At 32.3% G+C, this 22,853-nt stretch overlaps 1 protein-coding gene across 1 annotated transcript in view; it reads left to right on the forward strand.

Annotated features, from left to right (window-relative positions):
- Positions 1 to 22,025: 22,025 nt before the first annotated feature.
- LOC115888546 (calmodulin-binding transcription activator 1) overlaps positions 22,026 to 22,853 on the forward strand; it is a 517,884-nt gene continuing 517,056 nt past the window's right edge. Inside the window, exon 1 of the mRNA XM_030908300.1 lies at positions 22,026 to 22,341. Coding sequence (XP_030764160.1) covers positions 22,092 to 22,341 — 250 coding nt within the window. The 5' untranslated portion in view covers positions 22,026 to 22,091. The remainder of the gene's footprint in view (positions 22,342 to 22,853) is intronic.

Genomic DNA, 22,853 nt, shown 5'->3' on the forward strand with positions numbered 1-22,853 from the left:
TTTCTTATATCATTAATATATTTAAAAATAAGGACCATACCTGACTGTAGCTTAATACAAAACATTATTCCCCTTAAGCTACGTAATATATTTACACGGCTGATGTTAAAAATTCACCCTAAAGCCAATTCTGTACACTCTTTCTTTTTCGCAAAGGAAAAGAAAAAACAAGAAAGGAAAAAAGAAAACCGCGCTTGCTGTTGCTTTTGCCGTTGGACGGTAAGCCCTGTAATTTAGAAGGGCCGAAATTCATTGAAGCGTAGAATTTTAATTCGACTCCGGCCAAAGGGATAAAGGGAACGATGGTGTAGGGACTGAGAAGAGAGGAAGCGAAAAGGTGTCGTTTCTGCTCTTTAGTTATATCGCGACGTAACGTAATCTGGTACTTGTAATCTGAAGGTTCCTAATGAGACTGTTGTTAGGCTAATTAAAGCACGCTGCGCTCTATTACGGCCCCAACAAAGTTGTCAGATTTTGCGTTACTTTGTCCTCCTTCTTCTTTTGTTAGTTCGCTTTATTTTTGCTCGCTGTTTTCTAGGTCTTGTTTTAGACGTTATTATTTTAATGGTAGAGAAGAACGAGCGAGATAAATAGGGAATACTGTGTGAAAGAGAGTAAAAGAAAGAAGGTTTTGTAAGATGGGGCGTTCTTTAAAGGGCCTTTTATTTAATTAAGACACGAACAAGAAAATATACCAAAAAGGAAGAGTTAACTTTCATAAAATAGTAGTTAGCGAGGTAGAGAATATAATAAAATAGCTGGATATTAACTATGCATACATCTACATTGAAAAAATTAACTTGTGAATTTAATAACAATATTCAGGGTTATGTCTTGCCACAGATTATTGTAGTAAATTTACCATCTATTCTTTAGTTTTACAACTAGTTTATAAAATCGCTATATGGCTAATTTGTGGCATGTATATGCTACTGTAAATGTCCGAAATGCGGTAAAACCTAGGATAAGCGCGCTAAACCTAGGATTTACCAAAAACATTAACTAATTAGGTTAGCCTGGTTATTTGGAGGGTGTTAATGCATTGGTTAGCCTGGTTATTTGGAGGGTGTTAATGCATTGGTTAGCCTGGTTATTTGGGGGGTGTTAATTCATTGGTTAGCCTGGTTATTTGGAGGGTGTTAATGCATTGGTTAGCCTGGTTATTTGGGGGGTGTTAATGCATTGGTTAGGTGGTTATTTGGTGGGGTTGGTTGGTTTTTACTACCACTTGCTGTTGGTAAATCCTAGTTTTTACCGCATTTCGGACATTTACAGTAACATATATAAATATGTTATAATATATCTTTATATTCACCAATATTCTTTGTGAATTTATTTAAAAAATGTATATCTCATAGTAAACTTTCTTATTCATTGTAAATTTATCTTTTAAAATCGCCAACTTCTAGTAATATTACTTATAGAGTAACAACAAATTAAGACATTTTATTATAGTGACTTTACAATTACTTTTGTAGATTCACAAAGCGTTAGTAAATATTAATAAACATAATGAAACACATGTTTATAATTATAATATTTATAAAGGTTAATAAAAAGTCACAAAACAGAACTTATGTATGTGAGATACTCATTGTCATCTCTTTGCCATGTTTTTCACTACGAGTCAAATCACTACGAGTAATGGTTTTCGAGATATTTGCAATCGAAATTATCAATACCTGTCATCATTGACATAGATTAAACATTTTGACTAAATAGTTATTAGATTGATATCATACATTTGAAATTTCTTTGTGCCAAAAATTCAACAGAAATTGTTTTATCATTTCTTTGCAGAAAAATTTATGATTAATTTAAAAAATTTAAAAATTATTTCAGTCAAATAACTAATTACTCAACGGGTTTATTTTTTGTCAATAATGTCATGTATTAAACTATTTCCATTCTAAATATCTTCAGAACGGTTGCTCGTAGCGATTTTCACGAAGAGACATTTTTTACGTAGAATGTCCCGGAAATGTATATTTTTTCACTCAGTAGTTTTTTACAGGTACGGACGAAAAGTTATTACTTTTCAAAACAGTTAAAACACATGTAGGTGCTTGCCCCTACCAATATGAGTCATTTTGCATCAAAATTAAATTTCTCATGCCAAAAAACTCCAGACACCAATTTTCAACCTAATATTGCCGTTACTTCAGAAATTATTTGGATAAAATCGAAATTATAATGAAACTTCTACACCCTGTATCTCCGACACTAAGCATTTTAGAACATACATTTATACGAACTTTTTTACTTACTTTTGGATCACCCTGTATAAAATTCAATCAAGACAAAGATGGACGTCTGAAAGTCTTTTCCTATCAATACTAATTCTTTATCTACCACATTTAAAGATATTATCTTCTTATTCATCCCAATTTTGTTTTATATTTCAAACATTTAACGCCCTGCATTCTCGAAACAAATTTTATTTGTCTTTCTTCTCCGTAAATTCCGACAAAACTACGACTCAGAACCTCACGTCTCTTCCTACTAACCGCTATTTTTATTCTTATCACTCTTTCCCATCGGAACTGGGGAAACGTAAAAACCCCAAAACGAGGCTCGCGGTAAGAGGGAAAACTAATTTTACATCGGCCATGCATCAAGACGTGGTTTTTATGGGACGTCGAACACGAATGTGACACGACGACGAACAACTCCAAGATGGGGGGGACTGGCAAGGTTAAAATTTGCATTTGGGGGGATTGCTGCGTGCCGCTGCGAGTTGGAAGGAAAAAAATGCCGCCTGGGGTGTCTTTAGATGCCTAATTCAATAAGGCGAAGGAGGTTGTTGCACATTCTATTTTTGGAAGGAATTTGTTAAGTGTTAGGGGTTTTGTACAGTGTGTCATACATTTGGAATAAATTCGATAATAAATAAATGGAAAGGTTTTCGAATAACAGTGGTTAAAACTAACTTTTATATTTTAAATTTACAGGGTAGTACGAATTGGACGCTTTTAAAGGAAAACCTTTTTCTATAGGAGATAGACGAAAACTAATATCGGTGTCTGGAGCTCAATTTTTATCAAAAACATAATGGTGAAAACCACACATCAATTTCTGTTATCCTTTCAGAGTTACGGGGTGATTTTTAAAAAAAAACTTTTTTGCTATGGAAAATGTTGTATTTTTATGACAACATTTCCAAAGCACCTTTTTACATAAAATTTAATAGTTTAAGTTACGTTTCACCCACTTTGAATAAGTAGGCTTTGAACGGCGCCGGCTTTAATGTAAAAACATTCTAGCAGTGAGCAACAATTAAAACGAAAATAATATTTGCAATGAGAGAGCAGAATTTTATAACAATTTAAACTATATTTAACAACATCAACACATTTAAACTATATCTAATAACAATAAAATTAAACAGCACACCAAGACATAAGATTTTGTTACAGGTTTTCGACATCGTCTTTTTAATGAGAGATGCAGAATTTTATAACAATTTAAACTATATTTAACAACATCAATACATTTAAACTATATCTAATATCAATAAAAATAAATAGCAAACCAAGACATGAGATTTTGCTACAGATTTTCGACATATTTACCGTCTTATGTTATGGACGGACGGGACCGTTTTCAACGGGGGTGAAACATACCCTCGCATAACCACTAAGTATTTTTAATTCTTGTTTAGATTACACAGGCGATTTAAGAATAAGAATAAAGCTTCCGCAAAGATAAAAATCCATAGGCGCTAAGTCCGGCGGCCTCGACGGCCAACGGCTGGGATCTTGGTTAGCTATTCAATTATTCTCGAAATACACTGCAAAAATTTGCTGATAACTTCAGCATTCTGAGGCGGTGCCTCTTAGGGACAGATCATGAATAAAAAGTCCAAGCCTACTAGTTAAAAGTGGCTTTTAAAAAACTTTTAAAAATTCTGGATTTTGAAGGGGACTATAACAAAATATCAAGTGTACTATATTTTTGGAAAGGTGATTTTAAGTCCTTTTCAGTTAATTAAAAATATGTAGGTTCTCCCAAATAAAAAATCAATTTTTCTGTTGATAACTCTTAAATTCTTAATTTAAAAAAAAAATTATACTTAAACCATTAAAGTCTATGTAAAAAGGTGTTTTGGAAATGTTTTCATAAGAATACAAAATTTTCCATAGCAAAAACGTTACAGCGATTTGTTAAAAATGCACATTTTTGAAAAACACAGCATCATTTTTTTGATAAAATTGAGCTCCACACACCAATATTACTTTTCATCTATCTCCTTTAGGAAAGGGGTATTTCCCTTTAAAAGCGTCCAATTTGACCCACCCTGTACAGGGTGTCCTACTTTTGTTTATAAGAAGAGATACAAAAATGATAAAAAAAATGAGATACAAAATACACATCACTTTGTTACTTTTTATTTCTATTTATCTTTTATATCTACTGAAATTTGAAAATTTTGCATTTTCAGACCCCCTTCGTGTCTCGAGTATCTTATAACTTATCGAAAAGGCGAAAACTACGAGTACCGTAGAGTTTTTTACGTTGAATCCAGTGACCTAACTAGAAAAACTACCTGTATGATGCGTGCATCAAAAATTAAAATCATCCATGTACCAAAGAACTTTCCACAGTTTTGAGCGACGTCTTGCTTTGCAATTGATGAGATAAGTGTCGCTTAAAGCTGCTAAACTGATTAGTTTTGATTCGTATGCACGTGGGAGCTTGAGCACACGAGCAGTCGGCGTCTCTGTACCATTTAAATTTTTTGTTTAGGCTCTTTTTTCTCTCAATACAATGCTCTGTTCTGTATGAAGCGTAGACCATCCTTCGCATGCCCTTGGTTTTGACAAATACACGGGACCGCCATTTTTTGTCAAATTGTCTGCAGTGTCAATACAAATCTTCTACAATATCAATAATACCATACGAAAAACTCCCTTTTTCTTCTGTTTCTGTGGAAAACTAGCCAGATTTTGTAGTAATGCATTTTATAATTTCTTATTGATGTAATCCATATCCGTCCTAGTCACGAAACTAATCAACGCCGATTTTAAAAGTCATCCATTTGCCCTTGCGGGATTAAAGTAGACCCGGCAAAAACTCCAAATTTGAGTTGCCAGCTTTCGAAATCGTTGCACTTTTTACCTTCGGGTCGTTAATGGGGGCTCGAACCGCCTCGGCCAATCGCCGCATTGGCCGGTGGCTAAATCAGATTTTCGCCGATGAAATGCGCGAGATTCTGGAGGGAATTTCGGGATTGCAACGCTCACGTACGGTAAATCCCCGCCGGACGGTGCGCCGTCTATTTAGACAGCTTCCGTACGCTGCTGACGGATTTTTAAAGAGAAGTTAGAGCGGGGTGGAAAGCTACCTACTACTGATGTGTATACTTTTTCGTTTGCATTTCGAACTTACTTTCTAATAGAGTTGTAAAAATAGTTATTTTTTATACAAGACGATAATGCAATTTTATCGTCGTGTATAAAACAATATTCTTTACGATAGCGAGCTACGTTTTAAAAAATATTTAGAACTTATTTTTTCAAGGAATTTATTACGAGTAGAAAAAATATTGTCCTGGGTTGGCGTTGGTTTCTATGTAATTTTTCAAATAAATAAAGCTGTCTCTTTAGTTGTCAGTTTTGAGTCAATATTTTTAGGGTTCCGTACCCAAAGGGTAAAAACGGGAACCCTATTACTAAGACTTCGCTGTCCGTCCGTCCGTCTGTCACAAAGGTCTATCTTATGAACCGTTATAGCTAGACAGTTCAAATTTTTACAGATAATGTATCTATGTTGCCGCTATAAGAACAAATACTAAAAACAGAATTAAATAAATGTTTATAAATAAAAAAATACTTTCACTAAACATTATCTTTTAAGTAAGACTTTTACATAGAATCTTTCAAGTCCTCCGTGGCCGCGTCGTTAAGGCGTTAGGACTTTACGCTTCTATGACGTTGGAGCCCTAGTAAGGCAGGTTCGAATCCTAGTCAAGGCGACTTTTTTAATCGTTTTTTTTTAATTTTTACATATTTATTTTTACTTTTTACATATATTTATTATTGATTTATACAATTTTTAGTAATGTATTTCTTCACCCTTTTTAAATTACTTATACGCGTATTCAAAATTTCAGCTAAATCGGAAAAAAGTTTATAATAATATAGTGTCTAATGTTATATAGATAATGAATGGTACGGAACCCTACGTGCGCGAGTCCGACTCGCATTTGACCATTTTTTTTTATACAATATATGAAAAATAAATCTTATTTTTACGAGAGGAATCTCCCCACGGGAGATGACACGTTTCTTGAAACACCCTGTATTAGTATAGAGCAAAAAGTAACAACCTTGTATATGTTACAGTAAAAGTTGGAAATCAGTCATTGTTAACCATTACTAGTAAAAGCTCACATTCACTGATTTGCTAAGACTACGCCAGTAAAAGTTCAACAGCTATTTTTTAAACCAACTTTTACTAGTGAATGCTAGCATTCCCTGGACGATAGCGATTCAGTTAGTGCGGTTGCCACATGTTGTAAAATATATGAATAAATAAGGATAAGTTGAATAATAGGCAATATAAGAATAACATTAAATTGGGCTAAACGTTGGCAACGTTGACAGAAATCTGGCGTAAATTCGCTTTGTTTTTGTATAATTGTTTTGTTATCGTTGTAAAAAGTGCTGTGTGGTATTTTTCCTATGGAAGAAACTTTCTGTGAAAAATTAAGGTAAACTACGCACTCGCAAGAATGTAATAGTGCTTGTTTTTCATTTTTGCAATACAATGAAGTCATAGCAAAAGTTAAGCGTGCAAGAGAAAAAGATATTAAGGAAACTAGTGACTATGAACTTATTAAACGTTTTGATATGCTTAAAGTAGCGTGTTTGAGAAAAAGAATAACTCCCATTGAAGAAAATTCTGGCATACTTTATTTTGTACGATGAAGAATTTTATTAAAAAAAACTTTGTACCAATAAATAATTAAATAATCTTATGATTATGAATGTTTTTTTTAATTGTTTTGTACGCTTTAAAACGTTTACTATGTTTTCCCTTTTAATATTTATGAGGTTATGTCGTTATTTTCTATAATTTTTAATAAATGTACTAAAAAGTAAATTGTAATTTTAGATATGTGGATCAGCTTGAATATTGAGGTGATCCAATAATCTTAAAAGTTTTATTTGTTCTAATTTCCACAAACATTCTTCTTCACCACACAATAGTATAACTTTTACTGGCAACCTTTAGTAAATGTTATTTTCACTAGTGAATGTTAAAAATTACTAGGAAAAGTCGACAAATCTCTTTAAAATACCACATTCGCTGGTCCAATGTACGTAATTGCTATTTCCTAGTGAATGTTAACGATCACTGAATTTCCGACTTTCACTGTAACATATACACTAACCATCTAACGATATATCAGCTTGATATTATTTTTCAAAATAGTGGTATGGAACTGCATAACTGAAAAATTAAGCAATATGAAAGTCGTTTTCAAAAATAGACAACACTGTATCACTGAAAGTAATTCAGATAGATGTGGAGCAGGTACCTTTATGTAACAATCATAATTTAAAAAAAATCATCGGTTCTCCATAAACGCATAACCTACCTTCGCCGTGAATCACTCTGTATTTTTTATTTTGCTGAGTTTTTATTACTTTCACATAACTCCCTTAAAGGGAATCTTGAAAGGGAAGCTTGGCGTTTTACGATTTCTGACTGAAAGAATGTCGCTTTCCTCAGGCCCGAGATTTATTTGCTCTGGCTGTCGACTCGGCGACAAAGACTGAGGGAAAACAAGCGACATGAAAACATTTGAGTCGAGTGAAACGTGTCTTTTCATTATTAATTTGAAAATTCGCGAATTGGGTGACTTTTTTTCTCATTTCCGGACTAAAACATGGCAAAAATATTAAATCATTGAGAAATATTTATACAGTCATAATATTGTATCTCCAAAAAATCCTTTATGGGTATTTCGCCACTGCACTGCAAAAAATCTACAAAATAAAATAGTTATTTTTTGAAAAAAATGCTTAACGTTTCGGAAAGTTTATCTCTTTCCGTCGTCGTTTATAAACTTTCCGAAACATTAAGCATTTTTTTCTTTGTTAGGCAAATTTGTATAACTGTAAACATAACTTCTGACAAGCAGTGTCCGTTTAGGTTTAACGCGGAAGTGTTTACGAAAAATAACTATTTTATTTTGTAGATTTTTTTTGCAGTGCAGTGGCGAAATACCCATAAAGGATTTTTTTGGAGAGATGAATCCACCACATAGGTATAGACATTTTTTATAATACCGTATGATCGAAAAAAAAACGGCGTTCAGTTTGCTTAGGAACGACGATCGATGGCATTCCCCATGAAATATTACACTTAAAATGTCAGCGATTTTTTTTTTAGAATTTTCACAAATTATACCTAAAATTTTTTTAGTAATTATATAAACTTTTTTTCGTATACTCTACTCGCTATTTAAACCCGTGTATTTGTATACAGGGTGGTCTGGACCTGTATTCCGGAAACTTCGGCAGCATATTCTGCAGATAAAAATAAGTAAAAAAGTTCGTATAAATGTATGTCTTAAAATGCCTAGTTTCGGAGGTACAGGGTGTAGAAGTTTCATGTTTATTTCGATTTTTTCCAAGTAATTTCTGAAGTAACGTCAATATTTGAATGAAAATTGGTGTCTGGGAGTTTTTTGACATGAGAAATTTAATTTTGATATCAATATGACTCCTATTTGTAGGGGGCGCCACCTACATGTGCTTTAACTGTTTTGAAGAGTAATAACTTTTTGTCCGTACCTGTATAAAAGTACTGAGTGAAAAAATATACATTTCCGTGACTTTTTACGTAAAAAATGTCTCTTGATAAAATCGCTACAAGTAACCGTTCTCAAGATATTTAGAATGGAAATAGTCAATTCATACCATTATTGGCAAAAAATGAACACGTTGAGTAAACAGTTATTTGACTGAAATAATCAATTTGGGGAAGTTTTTATATCTTTAAATGAATCATATTTTTCCGAAGAAATGATGATAAAACAGTTTCTGTTGAACTTTTGGCACAAAAACATTTTAAATTTATGATTTCAGTCTAATAAGTATTTAGTCAACATGTTTAATTTATTTCAATGATGACAGGTATTGATAATTTCAATTCTAAATAGCTCGGGAACCATTACTCTTAGCGATTTCTCCCAAGAGACCTTCTTTCCGTAAAAAATGTTAATGTTTATTTTTTTACTCGGTAGTTTTATACAGGTACGGACTATAAAAGTTATTGCTCTTCAAAACAGTTAAAACACATGTAGGTGGCGCCCTCTACAAATAGGAATTATATTGACATCAGAATCAAATTTCTTCTGTCAAAAAATTTCCATACACCAATTTGTATCCAAATATTGGCGTTACTTCATAAATTATTTGGAAAAAATAGAAATAAAAATAAAACTTCTACACCCTGTATCTCCGAAACTAAGCATTTAAGGACATATTATAAGACCATTTTTACTTATTTTTATCTGCAGAATATGCTGCCGAAGTTTTCGGAATACAGTTCGGACCACCCTGTATACTGATTGTTTACGATATTTTCTGATGGTGGCAGCACCGGCGGAGAAACCACCGAGTCTATAGAAATTATTTTGATCAATTGTTCTTATATTGAACGTAAACTTATTTCCATTTATTACTATTCACAAATACCCCATTCAACTTTATTCCTATAAAAGCGTATAGTTTTCTCTCAACTAAAACCTTTTTTACGTGTTTACATGTAGCGCATTTAAGGGGCCGTTTACACAAAGGATAAATATCCGAAAGTTTAATCAGAGCCTTTTTCTCGGCGAGTAATTTCCAGAATTTTATCGCGTTTAATAAAATTTTATTCCGCGTGGCGTCGCGACGGCCCGGTTATTGCTCGAGGCGTAAATTTCCTAAATTGGAAATTGAATTCGTTAGTAACCCGCTCTCACTGCGTGCGTAATTTACTAATATAATTTTAAAATAGACCCTTAGAAGTAGTTTTCGAATATAAAACGGAAGCGTTTAAGCGTTTACGGCTTGCGAAAATAAGTTTTGAACATTATATTGAAGTAACGTGCCGTAAATTACATTTATTTTAAGAATCTTTTTTTTATATCAAGAAATAATTTACGAGAATATGTTAAAACTGTAACAAGTAATAATTTAAAAGACCACAAAACGCAGTTTTATAGCAGATCGAAGTAAAATTAAAAAAAGTATGTTGAATAATTAAAATGTTTTCCATTAGCTATAAAAGTTAACTAGCTTTCTAAAAAAAGGTATAAAATACTAATAAAAATAAAAAAAAAATCTTAAAAAGTGTCTATACCTCTGTAGCAGATTCATCTCTTAAAAATGTTCTATGGGTATTTCGCTACTGCGAAAGAAATTTGCCTAGCGGACAAAAAAACGCTTAAGAATGTATTGTTCTCTTCGGGTCGTTTTCAGGGGTCGGGTAAAGCGGGTGTGTGGCCGAAGGAAATATATATTATATTTCAGAAACCTGCTTAAGGCTTAGGCCCTATCCTGTCCTGTGTTAAGTCATACCCAAAATTCCAAACACACGTGCTTTGATAAAGGTTTGCAGAGCTTCAGCATTTGCCATAAAGTACGAAGCGATTTGTTACAAAACCATATAAATTATATATCACTGTAACCACAAAACTTCAATCTATTTCCGTATTGCAACGGAATATTAAATTATGTCTTTATTTTCGAGAAAATTTAGTACAAACTTAAGGAATATTTTGTTGATGTTTGACCATCAAAATCTCAAAAATATAGAAGTTGTCTAAAAATGTGCTACAATACGGATATAGTATAACCCTTTATCTTTAATTTCCTTCTTCATTGGTGTAAAAATAACTAGCCAATTTTACATAAAACGTTAAATTCTGAACGTATATTTTGCTACTTTTTCGGACTAGTGAAATGGACTCTTAAGGTTTCGAGAAGTATATCTCTTCTCGTCATCGGAAGCAAAAAACCCAAAAAACAAAAAAAAAGATTTAAAAACATATTTAAATATTAAAACAAAGTAATAAAGAAAAAAATGAATGAATGTGTATGAAACAGTCTATAGGTTTCTTTAAAATATTTTTTTATTTATTTGTTATAAACTTTTTTGTTGTCGGTCTATAGTTATGCATAGTGTTATGCAAAGTATGTTTATCTTTGATGCTCTCGTAGTATAGCAACGTTGCTTCTAAATATTCTCTATATATCAGAATGCTTTCAATATATTGATTTTATTATTTATTGGTCATAATATTTATGTATACGATTCTCATTTTATTTTTAATATTTTAATTAACAAAGTGTATTAATTCTATTTCAAACCCTTCCGACTGCAACCCCACTCGTTCCTAGATTTTCTTTCTCACTAGTCAGTCGATACTACTGTCTGCTTTAATATTTTATATATATCGAATGACATATTTAACAATAAATCTTCGTGTAGTTTGGTTTGGTTTGGTTTTTTATTTTTCAAGAGTGTAATGCAAATGTGTTGATTCAAACTTTATAATTTCTTGCAGATTTTAAGTATTCCTTAAAAATGGTACCAGCAAAAAGAATAGTTAATTTTTTACTTAAACCATAGAAATAAAATTCAGAAAAACAACGCCACCATATTCCACTACATCGCGTACTGAACTGAACATTCAATATTATTGTTATAACAGTTTGGCGTTCAAATATCCGGCAAGAAAACGTGGATTCCCGTTTTTCTATGCTAAGGGTAGTTAAATGTCTTAGAATTACTTATTGAACAACCACATAAAACACATTGTTTCTGTATTATTTTTTTTACCATTGATTCCGACTTGTTTGAATGAAAATAAAAAAATAAAATAGGCGAGATATCTTCTCAATTGTTTAATCATTTTTAGAATTATTGATTGATTGTTGTCCTGAGATTGTTTGTTGTAAATCACACCATTCAGGAGGAATATATTAAATTAATTTTAAGAAATAGTTTCGCATGGGCATAGCTCATTGCTATCCACAAAAACAGTGATTTGGTTCTATTTGTTTCATTTTAAGAATTTACCGTATTATACGGAAATATCCCCTATTTAACGATTAATAAATCACACTGTATTCATCACATTATTAAATCTTTAATTCGAAACTAATAAAGCTTCGGTTTAGCCCCAATCTCAGCCGCAGAACAAACGACTGAAAGAGCTCGGTCGCAATTTCAATTACATGGAAAATTCATTTTTCCGCGAGCCGCGGCTCGGTGTTATCCACGTTCGTCGGGAGGAAGCCATTAGGGTTGCCTACGTATCGAGGAAAAGCGTGAAAATCAAAAGCGTGCGGCGCGGCGCCAGCGAGTGGTCAATTAAAAGCCGGGGAACATTTCCTCGGCACCGAACAAAGACCGTTCATTAAGCCGGATTTGGAGGGCTTGTGTTTCCTTTGGGTTTTTATTGCTTTTCTCTCATTTCCGTTTCTTTCGCGATGGGAAAGTACTTTATATACGCCGTCGATAATTTGGCGTATTGTGGTTTAATTTTGATAGAGGGTATTGTCAATATTCAATATACTAATACATTCATTATTTAAAATAATGTTTATAACTCTATGACGGATTCATCTCTTCAAAAAAGTTCTAATGGGCCACTTGCACTGTAAAAAATTGGCGCCTGGAGGCACGTATAGCCGCCCATACTAAAATATGTTAATAAAAAGTTCAAGAACACTTTAGTATTTTTCAACAGATGCGTCTATTAAAACCGTTGACGTTCTGTTAAAATGACATTATCAAGTTAAACTTAAAAATTAGCAAATACTTAATGAAGTAAAACCAAAAAGCCTCAAACTTTCTGTATACAGGGTGCCCCAGAAATAAGTGCAAGTATTTTAACTGGTAGTATATTTCGGCCTCAGAAACACGCCTATGAGGTTTTTTGCAAAAAAAAAAATTGAAAATTTTTTTAGTTTTAAGTTAAAAAACATAATTTCTTGAGAATATGGCAACATAGGTAGTAGATTAAATTTACATGAAAGAAAATCCAGAAAAGATCCAGTGGTTCTCAAAATTTAAGCAAAAAAGCATTTTTTGTTTAAATTTTCAAAGTAAAATAACTCGGTTATTTTGGACTTATTTGAAAAAGGGTAAAGAGAAAAAATGTTTCTTTTGGCCAGATCTGCAACCCCTTAAAATACTTGCACTTATTTCTGGGACACCCTGTATAATTATTTATTTGTTTTTTTTTTTTATTTTTACATATGCTATATTTATTAAAATCAAAGAAGCGATGGCCATACATTACTAACCTCCACAGATGCCTGAGCAATAAAATTATTTATATTAGAATATATAAAGAAGCTTTTTTTTCGTTTAGAGGCTATCGGTTGTTTCATCATAATTTTTGCTTTATTTTACTCACTATATTAGGTTTAAAACAGGTGTTGGACTGACACCGCTATACCTAAGGTGAGACTAATATTAATTTGTTCCAAATTAATGAAGTTCTTGAAATTAATTTAATTTTTTAAGAGTCAGAGTTACACTTGCTACAGTTTTTAGAAGGAATATGAAACAGAGTCTATAGTTTTCTTCAATACGATAATTACATCACTTTTTTATTCATTTGTTCTGACCTTTTTGTCGTAGGTCTATAGTTATGCATAGTGTTATGCACAATATGTTGATACAACATATTTGATGCCGTCGTAGTATAGCAATCTTGCTTTTAAATATTCTCTTTATATCAGAACGCTTTCAATATAATATATCGATTTTATTATTTATTGGTCATTTCATCGAATGACATATTCAACGATAAATCTTTGTCTAGGTTGCTTTTTGATTTTTCAAGAGTGTAATGCTATTTTTGATTCAAACTTTATAATTTCTTGCAGATTTCAAATATTCCTTAAAAAAATAAAAAATGGTACCAGCAAAAAGAAGAGTTAATTTTTACTTAAACCGTAGAAATAATATGCAGAAAAAGAACGCCACAATATTTCAGTACGTCGCCTACTGAACTTAACATTCAATATTATTGTTATAACAGTTTGGCATTCAAATCACCGGCAAGAAAACGTGAATTCCCCGTTTTTCTATGCTAAGGGTAGTAAAATGTCTTGGAATTAGTTATTGAACAACCACATAAAAGACATTGTTTCTGTATTATTTTCTTTACCATTGATTTTAACTTGTTTGGATGAAAATAAAAAAATAAAATAGGCGATATATCTATATAGATAACCATTTTTAGAATTATTTATTGATTGTTGTTCTGAGACTGTTTGTTGTACATCACACCATTCAGGAGGAATATATCAAAAGTATTTTAAGAAATAGTTTCATATGGGCATACCTATCCACAAAAACAGTGATTTGGTCTCATTTCATAGTTTCATTTCAAGAATTTAACGTATAATACTGAAATATCTGAAAATTCATGAATATTTTTATAATTAGATATAATTTTAACTTATCGCAATAGAAGATTAAGTTTTAAAATGTTTAATATGGTGTTTAATTTAAATATATTTATTACAAGTCTCACCCTGCAAAGTTGGATACGACGTTTCGTTTACATCTTCATCAGGGTGTGACTAAGTCTTTGATATTGAGGAAAAATGTGTATCGATTTCGGTATAATTGTATAACGCCCTCGACGTTTCGAACCGATGCCTCTAAATGGACGAAATTATCAGGATTTTTCTTAATTATGTGTCGATTGGAACCAAACTCGGCACGTGGATAGAGGTACCCGAATGGAGTTCTCAGACGGACATACGATCATTTTAATACAAATTTTGTTAAGGTGAATCAAATGAATTAGCAATTTTTAATTTATTACTTTTTCAACATTTCAAAATACACTTTATATGTCCTTCAAATGTTTCAATTTAATAGCTGTTAGTAAGAAATATTAGGTGTATATGCTCCATCCGATGACGAGACTGTAGTAATTAAGGACCAGTTTTTCACTAAGCTCCATGAGATAATTAGTGACAATTGGAAATACGAGAGATTTAGTTTTGCTGGGTGACTTTAATAGCCGAACAGGAAGAAAAGAAAATAATAAAATCATAGGCCCTTACGGAAAAGAAAATATCAATGACAACGGTAATAGGCTTATTGACATATGCGAGTATAACAAGTTAACAATAAAAAATGGTTTCTTTAAACATAAACAGATTCATAAATATACTTGGATTCAACCAACATGTGACCTAAAATCAATAATAGATTATATAATTACAAAACAAAGTAACAACATAAAAATTAATGATGTAAGAATCCTAAGGGGCACCGGACACCACTCAGATCATTACCTTTTAAGATCAAAAATTCTCTTTCCACCATATCAAATTAAACAAAACAATCAAGAGGAAACAGGAAGAACGAAGCCAGTTACCACAGTAAAATATAATTTAGAAAGTCTAATGCATGACAGCGTCAAATATATTTACCAGAACAGGCTTGATGAAAAACTTATAGAAGATTCGGAAAGGCCTTTTCACCTAACATACAATAATATAATTGACAGTATTCATGGAGCCGCAGAGGAAGCATTAGGAATAAAAGCGAGACGAAAGAGCAGAAAGTTGTGGAGGACTGATGAACTTGAAAAACTTGTAGAGGAAAAAAAGATACTGTATTTGAAATGGCTAAATTCGAAATCTGAACTAGACAAGCGCACTTATAATGACAAGAAAAATGAGGTGAGGCGAATGGTAAAAGATGAAAAGAATAAAGTGTGGGATGACAAATGCAAAGAAATTAATACGTATATAGGCGGAAGAAGGAATACGGAAGTATGGAGATTTATAAAAACAACAACAACTGAAAAACAGGAGTCAGCCCCTATAGAAATAATAACCAACAAAGAATGGGTGAAATATTATTTCAAATTGTTGTCAGAGAACTGACCTGAGTATCAAGAACCGCCACAGCCAGAAATAAACATTGAAGGAGAGGAAATCTACGTGGATACCAACAAAATAAAGACCGCTATAATGTCTTTAATGAATAGAAGAGCATGTGGCCCAGAGGGAGTATATGCGGAACTCATAAAATCTGGAAGCAAAAAACTGTTTAGAATGTTAACAAACATAGTTAACCAGTGCTTAAATAGTCATCCAGTACCTGAACAGTGGAAAAAAGCATATATCTCCTCTATATATAAAAAGGGCTGAAGGAAGGATCCCAATAACTACAGGGGAATTTCGGTCACCAGCACTATGAGTCGCCTCTATGGAAGGATACTGAGGAACTTAATTGAAGAGGAATACTCCAGCTACGAAGAAGAAGAGCAGAATGGTTTCAGAAGCGGAAGATCATGTACAGATAATATCTTTGCATTGAAACAGATCATCGAGAAGAAATCTGCAATGAACCAGGAAGCTCATATAACATTCATCGATCTACAAAAAGCATATGATACAGTGCCAATAATAAAATTATGGGAAGTATTGCACGAATCAAGAATTAACGCAGCTCTGATAAAAGCTGTACAGAATCTTTACCATGGAGGAAAATCACAAATAAAAACGGTCAACGGTCTCTCAGAGGAAATTTCTATCACTAAAGGGCTCCGACAGGGTTGCTGTATATCCCCAACACTATTTAAAATTTATATTGCCAAGGCCTTACATCTATGGAAAAGAAAATGTAACGGAATGGGTATAGAACTAAATGACATATGCCTATACACCTTGCAATTTGCAGACCGACCAGGCCATAATTGCAAACGACAATGATGACATGGAATATATGGTGCGGAAAATAATTGAAGAATATGCTAAATGGGATCTCACAGTAAATACAGAAAAACAAAATACCTTCCAATTGGAGCTAATACAGAAAATCTTATTTTAGACAATAATATGGAAATTAGGGCATGTGAAGATTACAGGTACCTGGGATCGATATTTACAGGAGATGGAACGGACGCTAGAGAAATAAACAACAGAGTAATACAGGCACGAAGAGTTATCAGATGCATAAATGGCATTCTATGGAGCACTGAAATTACAAAAAACAGGAAATATAATATATACGAGACACTAGTTAAAAGCATATTACTCTATGGATGTGAAACATGGCGACTGAGTGAAAGGAATAAAAGGAAATTAGAGACAACAGAAATGGACGCGATTAGAAGAGCAATGAGAATTTCACGGAGGGATAAGATCAGAAATGAAGATATTAGACAACAGATGGGAATAGAGGGAACAATAGTAAATGATATAGAACAAAAACAATTAATATGGTACGGCCACGTTCAGAGAATGCACAATGAAAGAATTCCAAAACAAGTCATTCATTGGATACCACCTGGTAAACGAAAGAGAGGACGTCCCAAGAAAACATGGATGGAAGGAATAAGAAGGTCGATGAGCGAGAAAAATCTGACCGAAGATCGATGGGAAAATCGCACAGGGTGGAAGTTAGGCATCGGACACGTTCTGACCCGAATTTATATATATATATATATATATATATATATATATATATATATATATATATATATATATATATATATATATATATATATATATATAGTAAGAAGTTTTTACTTAAAATATGTACACACATTTTTTTTATTTAATTTTACCGTTATTAATAATAATTTTCTCTGATAAGTAGATCTACTAAAGTTTTCTACTATTAGATATAGATAGACTATTAAATACTTGCATTTTTCTAAACTACAAAAATGACAGGAGCGTGCAATATTTAAAGACAATATATTTTAGTAGACGCTATTTTTTAATAAAATATTATCCTTTATTTGTAGTCTTTGATTAACGATTTGATATTCCAAAATTAATATTTTGGGCTGTGGTCGCCTGATTTTTTGCGTGTGTTAAGTTAGCACAACCACTGTAAAAAAATGTATGAAACTATGTGGAATAATTGCCGTAATTTAACCGTAAATTTGCCGTGAAAACAAAAAATTTGCCGCTCTTCGCTAAGTATGTTAAATCAATGGTTGTGTTAACTTAATATTAAGTTAGCACAACCACCATTGGAAATCAGTGAAAGAACATAGTTAAGAATTTTACAGCATAGCAGGAATTTGCCGTTTTTTGCCGTTCTTAACGGATAGATAGAATTAAAAAAAATATCCTCCGATCATTCTCTATCCCCCTGCCTCAAAAAATATAATAGTGTCAAGGTCATATTATATTCAGTTACCACAACCATTCCAGTAAACGTTGAGTAAAATGTCTGAAATTAGGTGGAACAATTGCCGTAAATTAGCCGTAAATACACCATGCAAACAGAAAATTTGCCGCTATTTTATTTGTTTATATAATCTACAGGGTGATTCACGCTTCCGAAAAAGCTTTAAAAAACTATATTAGGCTTTTGGTTTGTGAATTTCATTTCAATTTTTTTACATAATATGGAGGCAATGGTAACGCACATTTTGAAAAAAAATTTGTCAGCATACAGGGTGATTCAAACATATTTTCAAACCAAAGTTGTATATTTTTTAATGGAATACTATAATTTTTTTAACTCAGTGTATTTACTATTAAATTTCCATTCCGAAAATGCCATAATGTCAAATACTATACTGAGTGGTTTTTGAAATTTAAGCGTCAAGGTCATATATTTAGTTAGCACAACCATTCCATAAACGTTAAGTAAAATGTCTAAAATTAGGGGAAACAATTGCCGCAAATACACCATGAAAACGAAAAATTTGCAGCTCTATTATTTGTCTATCAAATCGACAATTTTTAAATTAACGTAACCGATAACGTTAAATTAGCGTGATTTTTCTTAATAGTCACTAAATGAGATCAATAAGAACTTTTTAGTATAATAGGAATATGCCGGAAACAAGGCGTGGAATCGAAAAATTTATATTTGTTTATAAAATCTACAGGGTGATTCAGGCTTCCGAAGAAGCTCTATATTAGGTTTTTGGTTTCTGAATTTTATTTCAATTTTTAATATTTTTCATTTAATATAGGAGTAATAATATTGCACATTTTGAAAATATTTTTGTCAGCATACAAGGTGATTCAAAAAAATATAGTATTCCATTTAAAAATATACAACTTTGGTTTGAAAATATGTCACCCTGTATGCTGACAAAAAAATCAAAATGTGTGTTACCATTGCCACCATATTATTTAAAAAAATTGAAATAAAATTCACAAACCAAAAACCTAATATAGTTTTTTAGAGCTTTTTCGGAAGCGTGAATCGCCCTGTAGATTATATAAACAAATAAAAGAGCGGCAAATTTTCCATTTGCATGGTGTATTTACGGCTAATTTACAGCAATTGTTCCACCTAGTTTCAGACATTTTACTCAACCTTTAAGTACTGGAATGGTTGTGGTAACTGAATATATGACCTTGATGCTATTATATTTTTTGGTGCAAGGGGATAGAGAATGATCGGAGGATATTTTTTTTAATTCTATCTAAGAATGGCAAATTCCTGCTATACTGTAAAATTCCTAACTATGTTCTTTCACGGATTTCCAATGGTGGTTGTGCTAACTTAATATTAAGTTAGCACAACCATCGATTTAACATACTTATCGAAGAGCGGCAATTTTTTTTTGTTTTCACGGCAAATTTATGGCTAATTTACGGCAATTATGCTACATAGTTTCATACATTTTGTTTAAAGTGGTTGTGCTAACTTAACACACATTTTATTTACTTTTCTATTAATGTTAAGTTAGTGTTTATATATTTACATACGTAACATATTTTAAGTAATTTGTTATAGTCTATTATTAGTTATCTTAAACTACTGCTTTTCTATACTTAAATAATATATTATTTCTTAGTAGTTTTACACTCACTATGACCAGACAGCTAAGTGCTTGTTTTAACTGATCACACAGAATTTTCCCACTAATAAATTAAAACTAAAAAAAATGTCTTTTTATTTTCTTCATCATGAATATTTATATAAATATCATATCACATAACAACTAACTTAAAAATTACCTAAAACAATAAAAAAATATTCATTCTAAATTTATGATATTTAAAGATTTTAAAAACTTATGAAACTATTCAAAACTAAATAAACCAAAAGTAGTATTCATTAAATATTAAACATATTCTTCTATATACTTCAGTTTATGTGTTTTTCTGTGTCATGGGATAAAACTTGTGTCACTGTAAATAGTCCCTTATATTTAGTAGCACTTTTCATATAGACCATGTCTCGATCTATCTTATATGTGATCCCTTTAAATCTATATGTTTATCATAAATCTTTTTATACTTCCTTTGTTCCATTTCTATATGTTCTTTGACCTCTTCTCTCAATTTTTCAGGTAATCAAATACTTTTCATTCTCTACTGTCAATAACCTCACTTGTCCATCTTCAATCATCGGAATATATCCATATAATAATTCAGAAGGTGTTTTTTTCGCCACTGGATTTATTCACAGATGTATTTATAGCTCTTTCTATATTCTTAATATATGTATCCCATTTGTTGTCATCATCTGCACAAGCTGAAACCAGTATCATTGGAATAATAATGCTGTTCAATTATTTATGGTTGGATCACACAAATTCACCCAAATGTTCTGCTATTAAAATAGACACCCTCTTGATAATCTGGCTTATTGTAGGTTGGCTAATACCACGCAAGTCTCCATTTAATATATGAGAACAAGTCGCATAAAACCGTAAACAAATTAGTAATTGAATAACGGGGAGAATGGGTACACCACGATTGGTAGGTTTTTGCAAGTCTTCAATTATAAGAGGTAAAATAGTTTCTGTAATTGTAGCCGTGTTAAACCTAATCGGCATTTAAATTCCCCCTCGCTAAACATTTCTATTGGATTTCCTGCATCCCGTATATATCTTTTTGGAACTCGAAGACGATGTTCTTCTTCCACATGGTCCAAAATATCCTCAAACTCTTCTAACATATTCAAAACTGTTTAATCAGACAAAACGGATTTACAAGGGATTTACTTTGTTTACTAAAAAAGTTAGGTTAAGAAACACAGATCACATAAACTATCCAAAATGAAAATCGCAATCTCCAAAATGACTTTTGCTCGTGTATTCTGTGGATTCCGCTCTCAAGAGCCCGTCTTGGCGTTTCGAGACGCAACTATAAATACGGGCCTAAAAGTTATAGCCAATCTTATCTTTCTTGACTAATTTCACTTAGTTAGTATGGTATTTTTATTCTGTTATGATTTATAAATTATAATTTTTTTTCCTTAAGGTTGCGCACCTCAAGTACTAAATCAGACGCCACCACTGCCTGTTCATAAATCAAATCTGAAGCATCATTCAAAAAGAGTTAGCAAACGCTTTTCAAAAATGATTTACCAATCGACAACCCGACAGTCTTCAATTTCTTTTCGCTCCCACATTCGCACAAGTTAAAATCAATATTAAATGAAGTAGTATCGAAACAGTTTCTTTTATGTGGTTGTTCAATAAGACGTTGCGAAATATTTAACGACCATCAGCTCGGAAAACGAGAAGGGAAACCGAGGGAAAAGCCCCGTTTTCTTGTCGGTGGTTGGAACACTAAACGGTTATAACGATAATATTGAATGTTAAACTGAATAGAAAGACTTAAAATGGAATGTTGTGTGTGTCGTTGCTTTTTTCGATGCAATTTGCATGTTTTAAAGGAAAATTGAATGGCTCTTTCTTTCGAATCGTATACTTTCTTTAACTACACGCTTGCTCTGAAAACATATAGAGGAATTTTCGTATACTATTATTACTGTCTGCAATAGAAACTGTTTAGGTTATTTTTGTTTATGTAAATTACATATATCCAGTGTTATTCGATCACATAGTAAGTATTTTTAATCTAAATAAATAAAAAGAATTAGAAGTCAGGTTAGCTATAAAAATCCATAGGGTGTTCTAAGCTTTCACAAAAATATCAACATTTTGTTTTCCCTCGTATAATTGACAGAATAAAGAAAATGTTTAAAACGTTTAACACCCTGCTAAATACTGATTAATTTGTTATATTATATTTTTTTCGTTCTTTTCAGGCTCCTCCAATAGTTCGGAAGAAGACCTAATCCCCACCACCTCGAAACGCGAACCGGACAAACAAATGCCGAACAACGTCGCCCCGAAAATCGTCAGGACCATCAGCAGCAGCGAACTGAACAGCAACAATATCATTTTGCTGCGCAGTGCGAAAACGATAGATGGAGGCCATATACTGCTGCGCACCGATAACTTGGTAAAGAACAATATTTTGGTGGACGATGGCGGCGGAGAGTCGAAGATCGGCCATATTATTCTGCAGCCGAATTCGGAGTTTAAGAAGGGGATGTATCTACAGGGCGTTAAAAGACTAGGTAAGTAGCTCAAAATAGTTAGATAGAAGGGTTATACCCAATGTATTGTAGTTTAATGATTACTAGATTTTTAGAAATTGTGAATGTTAGGACGTGTGTTCTATCGATTCTTCTTCTGATTTATAAGATTCATATACCGGGTGCGTCTCAAATGTGGCTCACCCTTATAACTTTTTTACTTTTTCAGATAAAAAAACGAGATTTGGTATGTTAGTATATGGTACAATATAGCATTGATGGGCGTATTCAATTGTTTTTGGCCACTTCCAGTTTTACTGGAAATGACTACATCTTTTGATTTTTATACGGCCCTCTCGGTATATTTTTAATTTATTCGACAGAAAATGACACTCTGAATAGAATGACATATCATATTGTCAGGCTTTGTCAAAAACACTATTTTTAATCAAGGAGCGTTGGAAAAATAGTTTTAATCGTTTGATGTTTTTCGTGTCTTGTCCTGGGCCGGTTAAAAGATGCCCAAATCGTATTTTTAGTCATATCTCAATTTT

Source organism: Sitophilus oryzae, unplaced genomic scaffold (genome assembly GCF_002938485.1).
Source record: "Sitophilus oryzae breed Bouriz unplaced genomic scaffold, Soryzae_2.0 scaffold_801_pilon_pilon, whole genome shotgun sequence".
In the NCBI taxonomy this organism is placed as follows: domain Eukaryota; kingdom Metazoa; phylum Arthropoda; class Insecta; order Coleoptera; family Curculionidae; genus Sitophilus; species Sitophilus oryzae.